Source organism: Chiloscyllium punctatum, chromosome 27, assembly GCF_047496795.1.
Source record: "Chiloscyllium punctatum isolate Juve2018m chromosome 27, sChiPun1.3, whole genome shotgun sequence".
NCBI classification, from domain to species: Eukaryota; Metazoa; Chordata; class Chondrichthyes; order Orectolobiformes; family Hemiscylliidae; genus Chiloscyllium; species Chiloscyllium punctatum.
In genome coordinates this window covers 17,518,958-17,535,136 of record NC_092765.1, presented here as the reverse complement: position 1 = coordinate 17,535,136, position 16,179 = coordinate 17,518,958, and the positions used below count along the sequence as shown (strand labels likewise).

Below are 16,179 nucleotides of genomic sequence, written 5' to 3'. Positions count from 1 at the left end.
ATGAAATCCCAGTCTGGATGAATGGGATTGCATTTAACCATGTGTTTTGAAATCTTTATGCTCGTGTTATATAAAATAGTTTGGTTTATTCGGTTTTATTCTTCATTTCTTTTGCCTTAATAAATTTCTGGTTTATTGTTGAACTGAATCTGCAGCATTGCATGTTTGATGTTTCAGTGAAAGCATCTCTTTAAAACCAAAAGAAAAATCCATCAGGCCAGATTTCAGTCTGGGTCCTGGCTTGTCCCTATTAGCTGGGATTATAACAATACAGATTTTCTCAGCAAAGAATTTCTCTGGATTTCAACCAACTGTGAGGTGATAGTGAATAGGTGGGAACTTGCTTTGCTATGTGTTTTGAACCCTTTCAAACAGTTAAATTTAAATAACTTGCTTTTTTTTTATCAGTGTCAATAAATTTCTGTTTTATTGTTAAAACCAAATCTATAGCCTTATAGTTCAAACCTGAATGGATTACTCCTGCTCCTATTTTCTGTGTTTCTGTAGTCAGAGCCAACAGCTTACTTCAAAAGGCAATAACAGACTATCTTCAGGCTTAAGTTATTCTGCTGCAGAGAGGTAGTAACAGACCTTTCTTTTTCCTGTCTGGAGACCTGCTTTTTTTTATTAACCAATTTTTCTAATCAACCTGTTCAAAGATATTATTACATACCTCTGGAGCAGACAGGACCTGAAACTGGGGCACACTAAAAATGTACCACAAGAGGGTCCAATCTAAAAACCTTCTATCTCTGCACCATATATACACACACACCAGTTGTTAACAAAACAGAGTATTGTTGTCTTGCAGAAACTCATCAGAAGCCTTTTGCTGCGACATCTAATTCTACGTAAATCTACACATACACTCGTCTGTGTGTGTAGATGCCAAATTACTTCTCATTCCCATTCCTTGCAAAGCAAATGTAAACACAACCCACAATGTGTTCCAGTAGCTTGTTTTAAAGTGCAACAATTCCTTCGTCACACAAAGGCAAAATATCACGGATACTACAAATCTGAAACAAACAGAGAATACTGGATAAATTCAGCAGGTCTGGTGGCATCTGATGGAGAGAGAAACAGTTAACATTTTGAGTCTGGTGTGACTCTTCTTCATTATCCTTCTGAAGACGTCATACTGGATTTTAAATATTAATCCTGTTTCTCTTTCTATAGATACTGTCAGATCTGCTGAATTCTTTCCTCAATTCTATTTCTATTTTAATCCATAATCAAAAATAAGGAAATAATAAGATCTGGTCTTTACACCATTCATCACTAGGAAAATACCATACCATAAAAATAAGAATATTGATGCAAATGTGAATCTCATACTCCTTGTATTTAAGCAGGGAGCTAAGTCTGTGTTGAAGTAGTCAAATAAGTACATCCAATCTTGAGTTTTCATTCCTCACCATTACCCAAACAGTATTGCTCTCAATTTTATCCCATTTAATAAGAACTCATGAAGATAAATCGTAATTCATAAAATAAAACAAACTTCCATCCTCCCAGGATTGAGAAAAATAAAGCTCAAATTGAATGTTTAGATTAGATTAGATTACTTTTAGATTAGATTACTTACAGTGTGGAAACAGGCCCTTCGACCCAACAAGTCCACACCGCCCCGCCGAAGCGTAACCCACCCATACCCCTACATCTACATCTACCCCTTACCTAACACTACGGGCAATTTAGCATGGCCAATTCACCTGACCTGCACATTTTTTTTTTGGACTGTGGGAGGAAACCGGAGCACCTGGAGGAAACCCTCGCAGACACGGGGAGAACGTGCAAACTCCACACAGCCTGAGTCGGGAATTGAACCCGGGTCTCCGGCGCTGTGAGGTAGCAGTGCTAACCACTGTGCCACCGTGCCGCCCATAATTTTAATCCAGCTGACTCTTCATAATTTGTGCACTGTACCTGAATTCTGAATAAAATCAGACAAATCATAATACTGTTTTAAATGCTTCAAGCAGAAAAGGAATTATTTGAACAGATCTTTCCATTGGTCTATGCCTATTGGGCTTTGTTTTCTTCAGACTTAACTGTTCAAAGGATCCCCAGAACAATCTCTCACCCTCTATCTCAATAAATATTAATCAAAATCTGGGTTGGACACACCTTAACTTGCAATGATTTCCCTTTCCTCATCGATCCTGTGTTTATTGAGGCATATAGTCAGGAAATGCCTCAATTTTTAAATTTGATCTCTGGATTAAAATCCTTCAATATCCTCAATCCTCACTAACACTGCAACCTCCATCAGCTCTACAACCCATCAAAATCCTTTTCCCACTTTAGTGCTAGTCCGTTAAAGATCCCCTTCACTCCAGCATTGATGACTATTTTCTAGGGCAAATGTCGAGGGCCAAAGTTCTAGAGTTACTTCCTGTGCCTATTTGCCTATCCTTTTCTTTTATGACTCTCTTTGAAACCCATCTTATTTCACCAAGTTTTTAGTTATCAGTCATAATGTATCCTTCTTTGACCCATTGTAATTTTCTGTCTAGTCATGGCTGTGAAGAGGCTTGGGATGTTTTACAATATTAAAGGCTTGAAGTAAATGAAAGCTGCTGTTATTAGAACTCTGCTCCAAGAGTTATTTTAAAGATAATGATCTGTTCTTTCCCTCACATTCATTTTTGCTATGGTCACAACATAATTCTCAACTTCACATAAATAATAAGCCGCTCAGGAAAAATGAAAGATATCTGAGGAAACTCACTCGGTGCAGTTCTGCTAGGAATTTATTCACAGTTTTGCAATACAGGCTTCCAATAGACATGGCAGAGACATTCAAAACTCAAGACGACCAAGAAAAAAATTACAAAGTTAAAAACCATTTGAAATGATAGAAAATATTACATCCTATGAAAACTTTTTAAATCACATTGTTTACATTGTTTTAATGAAGGTGTTAATTAAAACTAATTGTGACATTACGAATTGTTCATTCATCAAAGCAAAGAAAATTGTGAGTATATTTTTTTTAAAAATCACCAATGAGGACAGTAATAATTTGTACATGAAACAGTAATTATGCAACTGGAAATCCAACAGCATTAATTAACCATAGTAACACCAAGTAGAATTCAGAATCAGAATCTGTTTGTAAGAGAATACAACAAGGGTAAGAAATTAATCAACTTGAGGGACAAGCACAACAGTAAGAATTTTTTATGTGTAAAGTGTAGTTCAACATAGCATTTCTGATTAAACTAGTATGTAACTTGTACAGTTTCACCCTATTCAAGTACCTGTAATCTTGGCAGGTACCTGTAACAATAAGGCTATGCAATAAGGATTAGCTTCAATATAATTTTCCAAATACAAGTACCAGAACAAAAATGTTTTCAACTTGATCCTATATGACTAGATTATGATAGAATGCATTCTGTGAGGTAAGCATTGCTTTGCATTTGAGGATTTGGGAAGAATACTCAATAATTTAGAGTGAAAGGTGAAAACGGGCTACAGCTATCAATGCTCATCTCTTAAAGTACATTGTCTCATTATGGCAACAAATTGTATTTTTCTTCATTTCAATATTGTTGCCCCTGTTAACTGGTAGTCTAATAAAAATATTTGTAACCATATAAAAAGTTTTTCCTCCTATTCATTGTAAGTTGAATTTGAATTGTATTGAAACAAAAATTCTAATTTTATGGCCAGAGGTTCTTTCATTAAATTTGGACACCAATTAATTTACAACTGGGAAATTTTCAAAAAAACCACCCCAAAATTTGATTCAACTACTTGCCCATATCAGGCTCTGTGAAGTGGTGTAGACCACCTGGTAGCATCTCCTAAATTCAAGCTCATTCTCATTCAAACCAGCTGACACTTCAAATTTGAAAAATATTTGCATTGAATAAAAATCCCTGACTAAACCAGGCTAACTTCATTACTAGAAGATCTATACATAAAGACAGCATATGGTCAAAGCATTTGTGTATTGTAAACCATCATCCAACTCAAGCATTCAAATTTGGCCTGTTGCCTCACAAAATTATATTGCCTCTTTGTTCCTACCCTTGTCATATAAGCCACTATGTCAGCCCACAGCTAGAAGCTCCAAATTTATTCAACAAGATATCTAATTTTGGGAGATGCATACCATTTTTATTTTGGATACAATGAACTCAAAGTTCTGGCATTCTCCCTGCACGTCCAACTGCAAACAAAAACTAATAACTAGCCTAATCTTATCAGAGGTTTCCAGTATTAAAACATGGAGACCATCTCCCCTTCATCTGCCTTTCTCTGTTGGAAAGGATTTCAAGCCCACGGTCTAGCTTTCCAGCACTTACTTTCTTATGTGGTTCATTTGTAGCAAAATATTGCAGCAATAAACAGAAGTGGGGACAAAATAAGATTTATAGTCATCCTCAAAATGTTAATAGCTCTCTGGCAGCACTGGGTCTAGGGTAAGAATATTGTCTCTTTGGCAAAGCAGCTTTAATGGCCAATATATAACGTGACGGGACACACAAGTCACAACTGCACCACAGAGCCATTTTGGCATGTAAATAGAAAGAGACTGTTTAAACTAAATAGCTAGACAGAAGATATTTTTCTCCTATGAATGCGACTTTACAATCAGCTTACTCTATCCAATTATATTAACAAGCAACTCCAAAATCTCACCAAATATTAATTACCTCAGAGGTGCTTATTAATAGAATTTGAACTGTAACTTATTATTTGAGTTTATTAATCAATTTCCTGAAACAGTGCTACTCTGAGACATATTTGTTATTAATGGATCAGTGCTTGGAGTATATACGTATCTATTATTTCATTGAGCACATTGTCAAACTGTAGGTTGAGTTACGTAGAAATTTGTGATCTAATATGCTTTTGGCTTTAATCTAAATATTTACAGACTCACAGATTTTAAATTGTGTACTCTATCTCGGGCTGTGAGCAAAAGCAGTAATAATTAGGCATGCTTCAATATTAATTTCCTATAACTAAAAGTTGAATAATTCTCTGATCTTGAAAAACTTCAATCTGTGACTTGTACAACTTGCAAACTGCATGAATGACCCATGTGTGACTTCACATATCATTTCTGTCTTTCACAGGTGTTACGTTAACAATACTGTTTATGAGCTACATTGGAGTGTGAGAGGGCTATGGGTATGGTGGTGGACAATTAGAATGCCTGCTTCAGTTCTCCAACATTGTATCCCAGCTTCCAATAACCGTTAAAGGCCCTCTAAATCTCATCCTTCAATTTTCTCAGCCAACTCTCATGCCAGCCCATACTGCCTCATATCCCCCATGGGGTACCCTCTATACTCAGTCATCTGATATGTTCAATTTACAGTCCTTAGATTCTATGCAATGTCAATGGAAAATATTATGCAGTCTTTAGGGAAGAAAAAAACTTACAGTATACTATAAGCCCCATATTATTGATATTTAGAAAACAAATTGCATACTGCTATGCAAAATCAAACCGTGTATTCTTGTAATCCTGTTACGAGTCAAAAACAATAGAAATCACATCAATGGAACATCCTCATTCAGCTTCTTGAAGTGATCATTTATTCTCAAGAATGGAACACCTATGCTAAAATTCATTAGCACTTGAGGCTGAACCTTGCATTGATAATGGCTATGGCTGTTCAAACAATACCTTCTCATTGGAAAGAAAAGAAGCTATTCTCTTCAATTCCAATGCAATGGTTCAGTCAATCAATGCAAGGGAGCAGGTAGTTAGTTCTTTTTCTGGATTAGTGGTGCTGGAAGAGCACAGCAGTTCAGGCAGCATCCAAGGAGCAGCGAAATCGACATTTCGGACAAAAGCCCTTCGATTTCGCTGCTCCTTGGATGCTGCCTGAACTGCTGTGCTCTTCCAGCACCACTAATCCAGAATCTGGTTTCCAGCATCTGCAGTCATTGTTTTTACCTAGTTAGTTCTTTTTGTCAAATATCAAAACGTAGTACAACAGATGATAACACAGATTGACAGGGCATGCCATAATGTTGTTCACAGCATTTTTGTGCTTTTTTCATTGGAAAAGTATATAATGCATGTGAACAAATATACAGTTGATCAAGTTATTTTTAAAATATACTTTTTTCTAATGAATAACTGCATGAAAACACATCTGCAATACATTAGCACTTGGACTGTGAAACCATGAATGTACCTTCCCGAAAGTTCCAGACTCTTCACAACTGTCAAATCAGGACTGCTTTAAGTGGGTTGTTAAAATGCTGCAACATCAGATGAAAATGGTGTATGGGGAAAAATTCAAAATTTGTTCCTCATTTACCACCTTGTGGGAAGGGTTGGTGTGGGTAGGAGAGTGGGGTGATGGCAGTCAATGTCTAGGCACTCCTGACCCACAAAAAGGCCAGATAAAATTATGCAGGGATGGCAATGCATGGCAAGATTTCAGGTTTCTTAATTTTTTTCTTAAGTGAAGCCATTCCCACATGGGTACCAGACTAAAACCTGGTGCTCAGTTTTTAGCTTCTTGCCCATCAGTGTTACTGGTTAGTTACACTTGCAATCAGATATCCTATGTAGTAAAATAATGTCAACCATTTGATTTAAAATTATTGGCAATGCAGATTTGTATCAGACATTCCTGAAGTTTTGGGTTTTGAGATGGTGATGATGATCTTTTTTCTTAAGTCACTATAGTCTTTGTGCTTTAGGTACCTCCACAGACCCCCGTGGTGTTATTGAAGAGGGAGCTCCACAATTTTGATCAAGTGTTGGTGGAGGAATGGTGACAAATTTCCAAGTCAGGATGATGTGTTACTTTGGGAAGTTGGTGGGGGAGGACCTGCAGTCGCCAATGTTCACATATGCCTCCTTGCTTCTCCATCTACTTTAGAGGTTTATAAAGTGATGTTGAAAAAGCCTTGGTGAGTTGCTGCACAGCAACTTGTAGAGAGTATGTTGTTGCTATGGTACATCCAACGATGGAGACAGTGAATATTATAAAGATGGATAGGATGGCAATGAGGCAGTAGTAGAAATCCCAGCTGCCAGTTGTTTGGGTAAATGAAAACTCATAGATGGTAGTGGGGGGGTATGTAGTGATGGTAATAAATGTAATAGCATTAAATTGTAAGGTGGCTAGATTCTCTCTTGCTGGAGACACTCACTGCCTGCCACTTGCGTGGTGCAATGTTGTTTGCCACTTATTAGCTCAGCCTGAAAGCTGTCAGACACTGCTGCATGTGGGCAAACACTACTTCATTATTTGAGAAGCTATATATAGGTCTAAGAATTGTGCAATCATCAGTGAAATTCTATCCTTATTTTGAACTGAAGATCATTAATAAAGCCACTGAGGATGGTTGAGCATGGGACACTGCCTTGAGGAACTACAGCAATGATTTTCTTTTGCTAAGATGATTTGTTTCCATGAATTACAAACATCTTTCTTTGTGCAAGGCATGATTTCAGCCTGTGGAGAGATTTCCTTGATTCAAATTGACTTCAATTTTACTTGGGTTCCTTGATAAAACACTCAGTCAAATGCTGCCTTGAATTCAAGGATAGATACATGTTACCCCTGGAATTCAGCTCTGTTGCCCATGTTGGATTGAGGCTAGAATGCAATTTTGAACACAGTAGATCTAATGGAACCCAAATTGAATATTGGTGAGTAAATGACACAAAACAACTGTGTCAGACAAATATCTTCAACTATTTCACGGATGATTGAGAATAAATGCTGGAAATATAATTGGTTGAATTGCTATTTGTTCTTTATTTTGTGAACAGAATATTCCCAGATAGTTTTCTGCATACTTAGGTCTAGTGTCATAACTGTACGAAAGCAGGTTGCCTAAGGATACAGCTAGATCTGGAACACAGTTGTCAGTCTTGCAGCTGGATGTTGTTATGCCCATGGTCTTTGTTGCATTCACAACACTAATCCATTTGCTATCATGTAGACTGAAATCAATTGGCTAAAGATGGCATCTTCAGTGATGGACACAGTGGGAGATTGAGGTGGATCATCCAATCAATACATTTGGCTGAAGGTGCATCAGCTGCCTTTTGCATTGGCATGTTGGGCTCCACTATTGTTCAAAATGAGGATGTTCATGGAGTCTCTTCTGTATCACTAGCTATCACGATTTATGATTTGATGTGACAGGACTGTAGAACCTTGATCTGATCCATTGTTTCTGGGAACACTCAACTATATCATTAGGATTTTGGATTGGTGGTGCTAGAAGAGCACAGCAGTTCAGGCAGCATCCGAGGAGCAGCAAAATCGACGTTTTGGGCAAAAGCCCTTCATCAGGAATGCTTACCCATTGTTTACTTGGTTTGAAGTCCTGTATTTTGTTATAGTAATTTGAATTTAAAAATGTCTGGTGATGCATCTAAAATGCTGTACCATCCTCACTAAACCAAATGCAGCTAATGGTAATGGCAAGGTGAGAGATGGAGTGGAATACAGTCCTTCTGCTGCTGAAGATCCTTGCATATCAATGATACCTAGTTCAGTCATGATGAAAGTTCTTCAATTAAATTTGGCATTTTTGTTACTTACTAAGATTGTTGCTCTTTTAAACAAGCATTGTTACATTTATAACACTTTCATTTCAGTTGTTTAAATCCACAGACATGGCACAAGCCAGAGACACAATAATTCCAGATGTTCACACTTTCTGGACAGTTTCTTAATGCACATCTAATCATATGACTTGATCTGTTGTTGGGTACTGTAAACTAAGTTATTACAAGGCATTTGTTCATTTATAATTGCATTTATGCCATGATCACTAAGCCCATGGGGCAAGGAATTGAAGCATCACTGAGCACATCTTTAAACAGTGATATACTCAGCGTCTGATTGAAATCTTTACAGCGTAGTACTGCAAGAAAAATGAACAATGATTCAATAAATCTAAATACATGAAAGGGAAAGGTAGTACTCTCCAAATTCTCTTATTCGCCAAATAGCATGAACAACAGTGAGCTTTAAACATATAATCAGATGTTTCAAATCTTCAAAATTCTTGAGAATTTTGCAGCCTAACTTCAACCTGGGCCTTTGATCTGATTAGTTCTGTAATTCCACATCATTTTGCTCTTCATGATTCAAATACAATTTGTACTCAGACTGTGCTTACAACTGTAGTTCAAAAAACAAAGTATTGTTTTTTTACAGGAACTTAAAAGTAAAATTTAAAGGAATAGGAAATACTCTTAAACAGAATTCAGAGTTGTTTGGTTGCTGCAAGATACTCTCCACTGAAAACAAGTCTGGCAAAGTGAAGTTACTACAGCAGAATTGTACAGTAAAAGCTATTTAACATGATAAAAAGCAATTTTCCCTTAGTTCATTTTCCTTATTTTTATCTCTCAAGAACTGCAATATTATCCCAAAGATTCAACAGCCAACTAACTCTCCTCTCAACTGCCACATCTTGAGGGAAGAACAGTCTCTGTGACTGTGCACATAACTTGGGCTTCCCTGGATCTTGCACTGCCTGTGATAAGCCACAAACAGATGCTGAGTTACAGAGAGGTGGACGGCAGCTTTTTAAGTTCTCTGCGTTGAGCTAAAGTTGATGCCTTCACAGATTCCAGTTTTGGTGCTGGTGGGGAGCTGTTCAAGGCTGAGAAGGTAGCAGCCATTGCTCCCTGAAAAGAAAGCACAAGAAAACATTGTTAAAAACGTCCCTTACATGAAGCAGATTTCCACACAAAATACATGAACGTATGCAGATTTAAAGTCAGTTCCCTCTTCGTCAGAGCTAACTATACAGTTTTAGAAACACCTTGACTATAATGTCATGGCTACTTCAGAAGAATATGCAGTTAGTTGAAAGAATTGATACCACTGTTTCAAGAAAAGTACTTACTTCTACCTCAGTGGGTAGAAATATCACAGCACCTAACTGACAGCTTGAATGTTTGCTTTACTTTAGTAGCAGTGTTGTTGGATGCAGAGATTAAATTGGACCTTTGTGCAAGGGAAATTGTATCTCACAAATGTGACTCAGATTTTTGAGAAAGGAACCAAAAGGATTGATGAGGGCAGAGTGGTAGACATTGATTGCTTGGACTTAAGTAAAGCCTTTGATAAGGTTCTGCATGGTAGACTAATTAGCAAAGTTAGATTACACGGGATTCAGGGTGAGCTTGCCAATTGGATACAAAGTTGGCTTTATGGTAGGACATATAGGCTTGTGGTGGAGGGTTGTTTTTCAGACTAGAAGCCTGTGACCAGCGGTGTTCCACAGGTACTGGGTGCACTTTTATTTGTCATTTATATAAATATAGGAGGTATGGTTAGTAAATTTGACATGAAAATGAGTGGTACAGTGGACGGTGAAGGAGGTTATCTAAGATTACAAAGAATCTTAATCAATTTAGTCAATGGACTGAGGAGTGGCAGATGGAATTTCATTTGGATAAATGCGAGGTATTGCATTTTGGTAAAACAAACAAGGACAGGACTTTTACTATTAAAAGTAGGGCCCTGGATAGTGCTGTACAACACAGATCCCTCGGGATTCAGGTACATGATCCTTTGAAATTTGTGTCACAGGTAGACAGGGTGGTGAAGAAGGTGTTTAACACGTTTGCTTCATTGCTCAGACCTTTGAGTGTAGGAGTTGGGACATCATGTTGAGATCATATAGGACATTTGCGAGGCCTCTTCTTGAGTACTATGTCCAGTTCTGGGCTCGCCCTGTTATAGGAAGGAGAGGATTCAGAAAAAAATGACCAGGTTGTTGCCAGGAATGGAGAGATTGAGTTATAAAGATTGGCTGGATAGGCTGGGACATTTTTCACTCAAGTGTCAGAGGTTGAGGGGTGAAATGGCAGTGGCTGGCACCTCAGAATTCTAGATCATGATAATGCCATCAGGATAACAGAAGATGCCAAAGGCATACTAGAGGGTGTTGAGAGGATTATCAGTAAGCATATCTACTTACCCACTAAAAATAACTACATACCTTAATAAGGTGGACATCCTGGCGGGCCAGCTGGCTTTGTGGAAGCTGATCTCTGTTTACAATCCACTGATGTTTCAAAACTTGCTTTGCTGTTAAACGTCGGTGTGGATCAACATGCAACATCTTGGAGACAAGGTCCTGTCAATTGGAAAGCTGTCATTAGGGATGGGTCTTGATTCTCATAATTCTGGATATTGGTTTGCTTACTGAGCTGGAAGATTCAATTCCAGACGTATTGTCACCCTACAAGGTAACATCTTCAGTGGGCCTCCAGGCGAAACACTGTTGATAATTCCTGCTTTCTCTTTATATGTTTGGGTTTCTTTGGGTTGGTGATAGCATTTCCTGGTGTGATGTTATTTCCTGTTCTTTTTCTCAGGGGTGGTAGATGTGGTCTAACTCAATGTGTTTGTCATGTGGCTAGTTTTCTGCCTGTTTGTCCAACGTAGTCTTTATTACAGTCCTTGCATGGTATTTTGTAAACAACATTAGTTTTGCTTGTTGTTTGTCTAGGATCTTTCAAGTTCATTAGCTGCTGTTTTAGTGTGTTGGTGGGTTTGTGGGCTACCATGATGCCAAGGGGTCTGAGTAGTCAGACCTCAGACTACTCAGACCCCTTGGCATCATGGTAGCCCACAAACCCACTAAAACAGCAGCTAATAAACTTGAAAGAGTCTATACAGACAACAAGCAAAACTGATATTATGAACAAAATACCATGCAAGGACTGTAACAAACACTACATTGGACAAACAGGCAGAAAACTAGCCACCAGGATACATGAACACCAACTAGCCACAAAATGACATGACCCTCTCTCACTAGTGTCCTTACATATAGATGAGGAAGGACACCACTTCGATTGGGACAACACACCAATCCTAGGACAAGCCAAACAGAGACACGCACGAGAATTCCGAAAGCATGGCATTCCAACCAGAACTCTATCAACAAAAACATCGCATTAGACCCCATCTACCACCCCCTGAGAAAAGGACAACACAGATCCCTAGGGATTCAGGTACAGGAAATGACATCACACCAGGAAATGATGCCACCACAGGAAATGACATCACCAAGCCAAAGAAACCCAAACATATAAATAGAAAGCAGGAATTATCAACAGTGCTTTGCCCAGAGGCCCACTGAAGATGTTACCTAGTAGGGTAACAAAACGTCTGGAAATGAATCTTCCAACTCAGCGAGCAAACCTACATCCATTACCTTAACCTGAGCTACAAATCTTCTCAAAATGCGCTCTTCTCATAATTAACACTAGAAGCAAATACTAAGCAGTCTTCAAAAATGAACAGATTGAGGAATTTTAAGTGTAAGATAATAACACATGTGAGAAGTGTTTTATAAATGCAAGAATATTCAAGATGTCTTATTGAGGAATAATCAGACAAAAATAGATGCTAAACCAAAAGAAGGAAACATTAAGAGGAGTGGCCAGAAGTGCATTGAGTGAGGGTTCAAAATGAACCACTGAAAGTCAGAAGTAGGGGGAGGTATTTAAAGGAGGGAATTGCAGCACAGTGACACTTCAATAACTGAAGGTACAACCATCAATAGTGGGATTACAGTGAGGCATTAGGGAGCAGAAAGTGATGTAGGATTCGAGATAGGGGAGTCTAAAACTAGAGGGCATGCGTTTAAGGTGAGGGGGTAAGATTTAAAAGAGACCGGAGATGCATCTTTTTCACACAGAGGATGGTGCTTATATGGAACATGCTGCCAGAGGAAGTGGTAGAGGTGAGTGCAATTACAACATTTGGACAGATACATGGACAAGAAAGGTTTAGAGGGATAAGAACCAAATGCAGGCAAATGGAATTAGTTCTGTTTCGGAAAATTGGTTGGCAGAGACGAGTTGGGCAGAAGAGTCTGTTTCCATGTTGTATGGCTCTATGACTCAAAGTTTATTGAATAAATATTTGATAGTAACTGGTCAACATACACAGTTACTAATAATCAAGTATAATACTTATCTCTCTCATTCACCCACCCTCCCTCCCTCAGGAAAAGAGGAATGAAAACAGATTACTCTGCAGAGACTGCAGAGAATGGATTGGACAATGAGTTACTCTTGAAGGAAAAACAATAGGAGTGGAATATTCAACAATCTCTTATGTTTTCACTCTGTGGTTAAGTCACTAAGCATGCACGACTGTCTCTGAGGTCTTGCAGACAGAGCTTGCTTGGGAATTACAATCTTGGGATGTTCTTTCAAAAGAACAAACAGACTTCACCCTGAACTCAACCAGATCTGATAAATCTCTCACACAACAAGTTGTTATGGTATGGAATGCACTGCCTGGAAATGTAGTGGAAGAAGTTTCAATTGAGACATTCAAGAATATACTAGATGATAGAAACAACATGCAAAAGTACAGGGAGAAGTTAGGAGATTGGCAATAAGCAAACTGCTCAGACAGCTATGCAGACATGATGGGCCAAATCAGATGTGCAAGAGATCAGCTGGACAGCTTGTTCACAACAAGTTTCCCTTCAACATAGCTCAAAAAACAAGAACTTCTCTAAGTTAGTCACCGTTCAAACAATCTCACCATGGTGCCTTGCAAAATGAACTGTTACCACCAGTGATGTAATCTCTAGTAAGCCTTGTCAATATAAATGCAGTGAATGTCCAATGACCTCTTCTAAAGAAACCAGTCTCGGAATGTTAACAAAATTGGCTGGGGCTATTTTTCTTGCAGCATCGAAGACTGAGGGGTGACCTTGAAGAGGCTTATAAGACCAAGAGGGACATGGATAGGAAGAATAGCCAAGGCCTTTTCTCCATGGTGAGGGAGTCCTAAAGTAGAGGGCATAGGTTTAAAAGGGACCTGAGTTTTTCACACAGAGGCATGTATGAAATGAGCTGCCAGAGGAAGTTCTTTGCTCTTTGTAAATATTATGATTGTACCTGGCACAATTATAACGTTTACAAAGAGCAAAGAGCAATACAGCTCGGGAACAGGCCCTTTGGCCCTCCAAGCTTGCTCTGCCACATTCTGCCCTTCCATGCTAAAACTGTTTTCACTTGCAGGATCCATATCCCTCTATTCCCTTCCTATTCATATATTTGTCCTGGTGCTTCTTGAATGCTACTATTGTGTCTACTTCCACCACCTCCTTTGGCAAAGCGTTCCAGCCATTCACCATCCTTTATGTGAAAAATTTGCCTCGCACATCTCTTTAAACTTCCTCCCCCCTTTCACCTTGAACCTGTGTCCCCTAGTAATTGACTCCTCCACTCTAGGAAAAATCCTCATGTTTCCCACTTTATCCATGTCATTCATAATCTTACAAACTTCTAATAGGTCACCTCTCAATCTCCTGTATTCCAGTTAAAACAAACCCAGTTCATCCAACCTTTCTTCATAGCTAAAATCGCCCATACCAGAAAATATACTGTTAAACCTTTTCTGTACCTGCTGCAAAGCATCCACATCCTTCCAGAAGTATAATGACCAGAACTGTATGCAGTATTCCAAGTGTGGCCTAACTAAAGTTTTTCAAAGCTACAACATAACTTGTCTATCCTTATACTCAATGCCCTTTCCAATGAAGGCAAGCATGCCATATGCCTTTTTTACTAACCCCTACCTTCAGTGATCTGTGGATCTGCACACCCAGGTCCCTCTTTAAAAGGCATCTGAATGGGTATTATGAATAGGAGAAAGTGAGGACTGCAGATGCTAGAGATCAGAGTCAAGAGTATGGTGCTGGAAAAGCACAGCAGGTCAGGCAGCATCTGAGGAGCAGGAGAATTTACGTTTCGGGCATCAGCCCTTCATCAGGAATAGGAATATATGAATAGGAAGGGTTTAGAGGGATATGGCCAAATGATGACAAATATTTGCATCAGTGTTTACTATACAGAAGGACATGGAAGGTACAGAAGATGGGGAAATAATTGGTGACATCTTGATGAAAAATGTCCATATTACAGAGTGGTGGTGTTGGACACATTAAAATGCATAAAGGTGAATAAATCCCCAGGACCTGATCCGGTGTACTCTAGAACTCTGTGGGAAGCTAGGGAAGTAATTGCTGGGCCCCTTGCTGAGATATTTGTGTCATCGATAGTCACAGGTGAGGTGCCGGAAGACTGGAGGTTGGCTAATGTGGTGCCACTATTTAAGAAAAGTGGTAAAGAAAACCCAGGGAACCACAGACACGTGAGCCTGATATCAGAGGTGGGCAAGTTGCTGGAAGGAATCCTGAAGGAGAGGATTTACATGTATTTGGATAGGCAAGAGCTGATTAGGGATAATCAACATGGCTTTGAGTGTGGGGAATCATGTCTCATAAACTTTGTTCAGTTTGTTGAAGAAGAGGATTGATGAGCGCAGAGCGGTGCATGTGATCTATATGGACTTCAGTAATGCTTTCAACAAGATTCCTCATGGTAGACTGGTTAGCAAGATTAGACCACATGGAATACAGGGAGAACTAGCCATCTGGATGTAGAACTGGCTTGAAAGTGGTAGACAGAGGATGATGGTGGAGGCCTGTTACCAGTGGTGTGCCTTAAGGATCGGTGCTGGGTTCACTGCTTTCATGATTTATAAATGATTTGGATGTGAACATAGGAGGTATAGTTTATAAGTTTGCAGATGATACCAGGTGGTGTAGTGGACAGCAAAGAAGGTTACTTCAGAGTACAACACGATCTTGATCAGATGGACCATTGTGCCGAGAAGTGGCAGATGGAGTATAATTTTGATAAGTGTGAGGTGCTGTATGTTGAGAAGGCAAATCAGAGCAGGATTTATAGCTTAATGGTTGCTGGGGAGTGTTGCTGAACAAAGAGACCTTGGAGTGCAGATTCATAGTTCCTTGAACATGGTAGATCGGGTAGTGAAGAAGGCTTTTAGTATGCTTTCCTTTATTGGTCAGACCATTTGGGTATAGGAGCTGGGAAGTCATGCTGCGGCTGTACAAGACATTGGTTAGGCCACTTTCAGAATATTGTGTGCAATGTTGGTCTCCCTCCTATAGGAAAGATGTTGTGAAACTTGAAAGGGTTCAGAAAAGATTTACAAGGGTGTTGCTAGGGTTGGAGAGTTTGAGCTTGAGGGAGAAGCTGAACAGGCTGGGGCTGTTTTCCCAGGTGCATTGGAGGCTGAAGGGTGACCTTATAGAGGTTTATAAAATCATGAGGGGCATGAATAGGGTAAGTAGACAAGGTCTTTTCCCTGGGTT

General features: G+C 39.1%; 1 protein-coding gene across 5 annotated transcripts in view; it reads right to left on the bottom strand.

The window, feature by feature from the left end:
- Positions 1-7,731: 7,731 nt before the first annotated feature.
- rps6ka1 (ribosomal protein S6 kinase a, polypeptide 1) overlaps positions 7,732-16,179 on the bottom strand; it is a 209,648-nt gene continuing 201,200 nt past the window's right edge. For all 5 annotated transcript variants that reach the window (XM_072548211.1, XM_072548212.1, XM_072548213.1 and 2 more), the window contains 2 exons: positions 10,966-11,103; positions 7,732-9,643 (listed from right to left, as the gene is read on the bottom strand). In XM_072548211.1, coding sequence (XP_072404312.1) covers positions 9,518-9,643; positions 10,966-11,103 — 264 coding nt within the window. In that variant the 3' untranslated portion in view covers positions 7,732-9,517. The remainder of the gene's footprint in view (positions 9,644-10,965; positions 11,104-16,179) is intronic.